The following is an 8,505-nucleotide window of genomic DNA, read 5'->3' as shown; positions in this document are numbered from 1 at the left end:
AAAGAAAAGTGCTGTAACAAAAGAAGTCGTTAATGATGAGATTAGTGATCTAATTCTACAACCTCTAATCACGGCCGTTAGTTACGGCTCTATTCCTTCCACTTTTGACTTTGAATCTAATCATTGTACCATATTCAATGCGAGCAGTACATATCTTTGAATTTTATACACTAGACTAGAGGTGGTTATCCTTGTACCACGACAGATAAAGCAAGGTGTAAATTTTGGCGGTAACTTTCCTCTGTTAAGCCGACCAGGAATTTGTGACGAATAGTTGTACCGACAGCATCAGTAATAGTACGGATGTTTTGTCACATGAAATCGATTAAATGCTCAAGAAAAAGGAGATGATCAAATTAGGCTTTTTGACCAATATATTTTAGAAAATAGAATTATATACTTGAGAGGATTAGCTGACTATGGCTGTTTGGCAAATGCTGAACCATTAAGTGCTGAATCAATAAGAGGTCTGAATGGTTAAGAGAATCTGAGCCATTAAGTGCTGAAACAGTTAAGTCTGTTTGGTTGAACCTCTGAATAACTGTGCAAAACGACTATCCTACTCCTCTGAACTATTTCGTGCTGAGTGAAATTTATTTGTTTGGTTAGAACTCTGAATGATAAATAATTATAAAAAGAAAATACAAAACATCATAGAAAATCCAAATTACATATTATTTTGTGCACAAGGTATACATAATAATCATAAATGCAAGTTATGTATCTTTTTTTCATAACTAAAAAAACGAACATTCATAACCAACAACGATAGTTATGGTACAATGGAAACTTAACAAGGAGCTAAAGTAAACATAAGCCACATGGAAACCTATAAATACTAAATCAAAATCTCCTGCAGCATGACAATGAGAAGCTATAATATTCATGCCCACACCCATCATTTGGGTAGGCCTTCTATTTGGGTTGAGCCATCCAATCATTCAGCCTAAAATTCTTATCTATCTTGTATCTTAACTAGCATTGAAACCCCCGCGTTGCGGTGGGGCGTCAAATCAACCAACCGTTAAAGAAAAGTTGTTCTCAAATTTCACCAACATTCGTAGACCAGACATCCACGGAGTGAAGATCGAATAAACACATATCCAAGATTATAAAGCTTCATAATAACAACATAGAATGATCATATATATAATAACAAAACTTCAATCATAAGAATCAACATTCAGAATCTCTTTATACCTTTTCTTAGAAGCTTCACTGTAGCATTTATGCTTAGATGATGAGCTACACAAATAGTAAGCGAAAAACCACATAATTAGCTTAAAAATAAGTCAATTGGTAAATTAATAAGTTTGGAAGCATAGTTTCAGACCTTTGCAATCTTGTGTATCAACCAACTTGTGTGTGCACTTTTCATAGAGCCCAATCAGAAGATCAGAACATCATAAATAAAATTATAATCCAAATTGATTTTCAATGCATATGAAGTTACCGATATAAGCAGGGCCGGCTCGGGGGGGGGAGGGCAATGAAATGGAAGGTGATCTCATCAAAATTTGTCAACTGCCGGAAAGTTGAAGTTCATAAACATATAATTGTAACATTGAATGTGAATTGAATCCATAAACAATTGAAGCTTTGCTAGAAGCAAATTAATTATTATATTAACATACCACATCTAATAAGTGTATTTGAGGGTAAATAAGGTGTGGCAGTCTGGTATCAAACTAAATTTGTGGACAATAATAAACTTCAGTTATAACTTTATTGATGACATTAACCAAACGTAAAACAATATAATCTAAGTCATAGTTCATGGCACACATACCGAATCATTAGAACAAACTCACACTTCCGGATTCTCTCTTCTAATCTCTTAGAAGCCAGCAGCTTGGCATGCTTATCGGCTGCACTGCATTTTAACTAGGCTTTTTTGTACTCGTCCTCACAACCTCATTAGAACAAACGCACACTTCTGGATTCTCTCTTCTAATCTCTAAGAAGCAGTTGGTTACCGTTTTAAAATTTTAAAACCGACTGACCGGGAGTTAAATAAAAAAACTGACTACCGGTTTGAATGGTTTACTGGTTTGAAACTGAACCCTTAACACCCCTAGTTTGAACGGTTTGACGGTTTGATAACTTACACTTGTTTGAAGTTAGACAACCAACACAGTTAAGGTTATACGAAACTGAACACACATTTGATCAATTTCTAATGCTAATGACTCAATACATGATTAAAGCATTATATAAAAGATTATGCCATACTCTAATAGCATTCCAAATCTAAGAAAGATGGGCCATAAACTAAAATTAACACATGTGATGAAGAGATAGCCCCTTAATATAAACGCAAACACAATATACATGACGAATCCCACTTTATTCCACCATTTTGATGAAAAATAGAATTGAAACCCTAATTTCCATAAATTATGACCAATCCTATCAATCATAAATAATCCTTGTTATAAAGTATAATCATATGCTTAGCAATTCGGAAATAAAATGGCAAATTGCTATTGGAGAAAAAATTACTTGGGTACAGATGGGATCGATTGTGTAGCATATCTGTTAAGAGGGCCGGCCGATCGGTTAGCAACACCGTATAATCGCAATTTGGGAGGGAAAGAGTCGATGATTAGGTTGAGCAGCGATGATTGGAGTTGCAGATTGTTTGAAGAGGTTATGTTGTGTCTAGGGTTATTCTTGTCTCTTTTTCATTCAGCTTCAATATTGTCACTGACCGATTAAGAGGTTCAACTTTCCATTCAGAAGCCATTTTTGAAACAGCCAAACGCTCTCATCTCTGTGCGATTCAGATATACCATCTGAATGGTTTCATTCAGTGGCAAATAAACACCCCCTTAGTTGATTAGAATTTACTCACAAAAAATTTAAAAGTATAATGAGGTTCATGAAAATGACAATCAAATCAATACATTCGGTTAACCGGATAAGATGAATAGCGATTAGCTGGCTTAGGTGACTAAAATAATCTTGCTTCAAAATTTTAGTCTCATATCGATTGAGCGCCACAACACATGGGTTTCACGCCCGAAGCGAGGACCAAATCTCCTAGACAAACATTATGTACTTAACATTTATATCGTCTCCCAGTGTGATATATGATCTTTTCCCCCTTTAAAACGAAAATGTTGAGTTAGGTATTTGTTTTCTTTTTCTTTTCATCAAACTTCATGTCATCAAACAAACCTAAAAGTAGAATATGAAATGCCTAAGAGAACATAAACGTTTAAATTTAATTTAATTGAGCAAATAAACAAATACAATCATTTAAGCAAGTGAGTAAATGCCAGTCAGTGATCTAATTGTCCTTTAATAAAAAAAGTGAGTATAGGCCCATCTAATCCCATTGTTGAACTCAAAGAACGCTTAACAACCGATAGATTATTATGACTAGTCATTTAGACGTCATCGCATTATGTTATCTACATTTACATGTGCAAACAGTGTTTATACATATACACATTTAGATGAAAGATTATAAATCCTATAATTTAAATGTATTAAAAGTTACATGAATTATGGCCAAGTTATTATATAATAAATTATATAAGAATGAATGAAATTCTGGAAGCTAAACCCGCCAATTACCGGTGGCAGTTTGTTTAGGGTGTGAATACGTGACAACTGACTCGGAATAGAAATTAAAAAGTAAAAACTCATTCACTTAATTTCTGACAACCCCCACAATTCCCTCCATAAATACCACCAAAACAACCTGCATCTCTCCACACCCTCACATTATTACTCTAATAATTATAATCTCCCATCTCACCAAAATGGGCATTCTCGTCGGCATTCTTCTAACCATCATCTCCCTCCTCTCCACCGCCGACGCTAGACTCCCCGGAAACTACGCTGGCGGCTCTTGGCAAAGTGCCCATGCTACATTCTACGGAGGAAGCGACGCCTCGGGCACAATGGGTATACCCACATTTTACCTTTTTTTTTTTAACGGGAAACTACACTGCTCCTAAATTACACTATTTTTTAAACTAGCCAGAAATTGAACATTCGGCCTTTCACCAAGTAACACTGTACCACTAATTCGGGTTTTAATTATAATGCGCTTTTATATTATTATTTTTGTAGGAGGTGCTTGTGGGTACGGTAACCTCTACAGTCAAGGTTACGGTGTGAACACGGCCGCGCTTAGCACGGCATTGTTTAACAAAGGCTTTAGCTGTGGTGCTTGCTTTGAAATTAAGTGCGCACAAGACCCGCGTTGGTGTCATCCCGGCAGTCCGTCGATCTTTGTCACCGCCACTAACTTTTGTCCTCCTAACTGGGCCCAACCTAGCGACAATGGCGGTTGGTGTAACCCTCCTCGTACTCACTTTGACCTCGCTATGCCAATGTTTCTTAAAATTGCGGAGTACCGTGCCGGCATTGTACCGGTCTCATATCGCAGGTATGTACACTTAAAACATAATGGGAACACAAAATAAACATTTAGTTTTGAAAATTTTGTAATTTATTTAATGATGAGCAATTGGCCAATAGTAATTCGTTGTGGTAGTGAATGAAACGTTACAGATTGTTTTGAAAGATTAAATTAAAGTTAGTGACATAAATACTATTGATACATAATTATTAGCTAAAATATTAAATTCAATTTGGCTTAAGTGTTTAATATGGAAAAGACGAAAATGACCTTGATGTTTTGTGATTTATTACTATAGGGTGCCATGTAGAAAGGCGGGTGGAATCAGGTTCACAATCAACGGTTTCCGTTACTTCAACTTGGTTTTAATCAGTAACGTCGCGGGAGCGGGGGATATACAAAAGGTTTGGGTCAAAGGGTCAAAGACTAACTGGATGAGCATGAGCCGTAACTGGGGACAAAACTGGCAGTCAAATGCAGTTCTTGTCGGTCAGTCACTCTCATTCAGGGTCACAGCTAGTGACCGACGCACATCCACCTCATGGAACATCGTACCCGCCCATTGGCAGTTTGGTCAAACCTTCACTGGAAAGAATTTCCGAGTGTAAAACAGGATCCTAAATCAAAGGCGAATATTGGTTTCCACTTTTACCCTTTTTGTCGTTGACTTTTATCGTTAGTGGATTGTTACTTTTTCTTTATCAAGGGCTAAATGGCTAATATGCCAAAAGATGGAGGATGGAAAATTATTAATTTTTGGGGATACGTAGGTTTGTTTGTTAGGCTGAGGTGGTTTCAAAAACATGCTGCCCGCAGCAAAGATCTAAAGGGAATATATGTATAAGTATAATCGCTTTACTTTTGTAAGTTACTGGCATTTTGTTAACTTAACTGTTGGATGTGTTGGTTTTAATTAGTGGATTGTTTTTGGCTATATGCTATCTGGTTAAAGTTAATGATATTTGTTATTCTAAAGTTCTAAATATAATAAGCAAAATTAAAAGGCCGAATTAACCATCATGCTTGTAAGGCGTGAGTAGGGATACTTTAAAACATAATCATCGTGGCATGCGGTGATAAATAGTTATACGCATGTAAGAATTTATGAATATTAACTTTTAAACATAAAATCATCTATTTATTTGTCTAATCATTAGGGCAACTAACCTTCTGTTTCAATGGCATGGGACGTGATGGTTGAGACTTGAGATTTTTATCGTCTTAGTTTTAAAACCTGACCGAAGAAAGTTTTCCCACAGTTGTGGGTTTCCTCCTTCATAGTGTTCCTGTGTTAGTCGGGCATAGTGCGTCAAAGTCAATACAAATGGTTGACATTCCGTGTTAGAATTAGGGGATGCAAATAGAATATAATACATTAGTAGTTAATACTGATAAAATAACAATTTATACTAAAAGAACCATTTGAAATTCTATCCAAGAAAGGACCACATAAGTTAACTTAGGTCAATATCTAGTTATTCAAATTAACGTTGTGGTAGCACGATCAACTAAGCCGTATTTAGCTGGTCAAGTGTATTTGGAAGAAAGTTGGTAGTTGTTTCATAACGCTGATTTTTGATAACACTGTCATTGATCACTTACACATCAACACTTGGATTGAGCACTTTAGATTGTTTGAACACAAAAAGAAAAAGATAAAAAGAGTGAGCATGAGATACCCTTTTTGTCACACCCCGACCATGACGGAAACGTCGGGGCGCAACCGATTGTTCATCGCATACGACACTATTAAGTGACAATATTTAATCAACTCATTTAAATTCATAAAAACACAAAGAGTCACATAACTTGTTTATACAATAACCGAATTCAAATCATAGTAAATAATATATTGTTCGTTTTGCTAATATCCTAATAGTCTCGATAACGTTTTTTTTTTCTTAAAGTCCTCGAGTCAACCTAAAGTCAAACCTGTAACATTGCATAAATAGATTTTGTCAACACAAAGGTTGGTGAGCAATTTCATAGTTTTTGAACAATAGATATATAATATGAAATTCCACAACTTGTATACAAAACAATAAATAATAGCAACAATTTAGATAAATGAAATCGTTAATAAGAATACATTAACGACACCTTTCTATGAGGGGATGCCAAATATACTCGGATTTTGTATGAAATCGTTAATAAGAATACATTAACGACACCTTTCTATAAGGGGATGCCAGATATACTCGGATTTATGAATCAACCATCCAAAAGCGGTAAACACATTAGCACTTAAGCATATAAACATATAATCATCAAATCGAGCATTTATTTAAGTGAAGTATACAATAAAGTTTGTGGTTTAAGACTCAAGTATAAATCATTTGGATTTGAATAAGTTTGCAATGTCACCCCCAAAATATAAAAGAGTGAAAACGGGGGATGAAAGTACTCACATTCAAGTAATAAACTTGAAAGATTTGATGATTTGGAGATTAACCGGAACGATGAGTTTAACGAACGAAGCCTAAAGGAGAAGAAGTCTTGTATTAGAAAAGTTGTCTTGGAAGCCTTTAAATGAAAATAAATGATAAGAAATATAAACAATTTAAAGTTTAAAGTTTAAAATGTAAATATTTAAGAAATTATAATAATAGTCCTTTAAAAATGTAAGTTTGCTCGAAACCGGGTTAAAGTATCTAGCCCTTAATTTTACTCAACCTATGTTAAGTAATAAGGTGGGTAAAAATGCAAGAAAACAAGTCCCTTTATAATATAGATACTAAAACGGGTTTTAACGAGTGTTCGGGTGGTCGGTTCGGGTCTTGGTGACTTGACCAAACCCAAAATCAACTTTCCCAAAATAATAAATGTATGAGATAACTCAATAAATCTTAAAGAGACTTAACCAAGTATGTAGTTCTATTGTTTTAGAACTAACAACGTCCGTTAATCGAGTGTTCGGTTTAGTCGGTCCAAACTTTGTTATAGGATCAAGTTGGATTCAACATTCCGAGTACTTTGTGAAAATAATTAAAATCAGTTTATAAAGTATTTTTAAATAAATATATAAGCTTTAATGGTTAAAAACACACTTGTGTGTCTTAAGCGAGAAAACTTGGTTTAGTTCGGTTTGGTTCGGTTTTTTTATCTTGGAATAAGGCCAAGAATGGTTACCACATGTCCAAACATCATAGAACTTGTAAAATAATTTATAAATAATAATACCAAAGTTTTACATACAAAAAGTCAACAACAAAGTCTTTAAACGAAAGTTCGGTTTCCGGTTCGGATCTTGTTTCGGGATAAGACCGAGGTTAGATTTTACAAACCCATAACCATGGAACTAATTAAAATGATTTTAGAAACTCAAATCTTACATAAAACATGTTTATACAACTATTTAAACAAACTAGTAAACAAGAGTTCGGCTTCCGGTTTGGAGCTATTTACGGAATAACCGATGCTAGTCTCTACAAACCCATAACCATGGAACTCAAAATGTAAAATAAAACTAAGATGAGCAGAAGTTAAACAAGTATAACTAGTTTGATAGTTAGATGCGGAAAATATATATAATCAAGGACTACTACGAGTCCTCCATGTAGCTTTGTCTTATGGGCCGGACACTTAACCGATCGAGACCGGAGAAATGCCACCGAAGGTACAAAGGGTGCTATTATATATATGTTGTATAACAATCTTCAAGTATAAATAAGTATTAACAAGTTGATTATAATGTAAGACTATGGTCAGTTTGACTTTGGAAAGTCAAACTGCCCAAAAAAATATGAAGAACACCTTTGAATGCTTGAGAATTGGAAGAGAAAGAGATGAACGAGCAAGGATTAATGAAGGGGATATGAGTGTATATATAGAGTGGGTTGAAAGGGTCAAGCATGGGGTGTGATATCAAGGTTTGCATGCAAGAGGGGTCAAGACAAGTCACAAAACAACAAAAAAAATAAAAAATAAAAAAATGGGCTGCTGGTCTGCTGCTGGTCAGCACGTCGGTTAGCGTCCGGAAGTTCGTTTTTGATGTATCTTGAACGTTTTAAATCCGTTTTCGAATCCGTAAAAGGGGTTTTTCAAATTAGACAAGCGGGAATGTTTTAGTAACATAAAATCCAATATTTTATATATTTGAAATGTTCGGGATATAAATCGGGTCGGTTTAC

At 35.0% G+C, this 8,505-nt stretch overlaps 1 protein-coding gene across 1 annotated transcript; it reads left to right on the top strand.

Moving 5' to 3' along the window:
- The first annotated feature begins 3,750 nt into the window (after positions 1 to 3,750).
- LOC143595007 (expansin-A4-like) lies at positions 3,751 to 5,309 on the top strand. Its single transcript, XM_077074166.1, has 3 exons — positions 3,751 to 3,915; positions 4,084 to 4,402; positions 4,674 to 5,309. Exons 1-3 carry the CDS (start codon positions 3,771 to 3,773, stop codon positions 4,981 to 4,983), a joined length of 774 nt encoding a protein of 257 aa, XP_076930281.1. The 5' UTR covers positions 3,751 to 3,770; the 3' UTR covers positions 4,984 to 5,309.
- The last annotated feature ends 3,196 nt before the right edge of the window (positions 5,310 to 8,505 follow it).

The sequence above is a fragment of the Bidens hawaiensis genome, unplaced genomic scaffold, assembly GCF_021521415.1.
Source record: "Bidens hawaiensis isolate Kalapana, Puna unplaced genomic scaffold, B.hawaiensis_p1.1 tig00044595_1, whole genome shotgun sequence".
In the NCBI taxonomy this organism is placed as follows: Eukaryota; Viridiplantae; Streptophyta; class Magnoliopsida; order Asterales; family Asteraceae; genus Bidens; species Bidens hawaiensis.
This window is presented reverse-complemented; position numbering and strand designations above follow the sequence as displayed.

Bases quoted from the DNA above. Each gene is read 5' to 3' on its own strand.
- LOC143595007 (XM_077074166.1), top strand. From the start codon at position 3,771: ATGGGCATTCTCGTCGGCATTCTTCTAACCATCATCTCCCTCCTCTCC. The intron at 3,916-4,083 runs GTATACCCACAT...TTATTTTTGTAG, and splicing joins CGACGCCTCGGGCACAATGG to GAGGTGCTTGTGGGTACGGT. The intron at 4,403-4,673 runs GTATGTACACTT...TTATTACTATAG, and splicing joins GTACCGGTCTCATATCGCAG to GGTGCCATGTAGAAAGGCGG.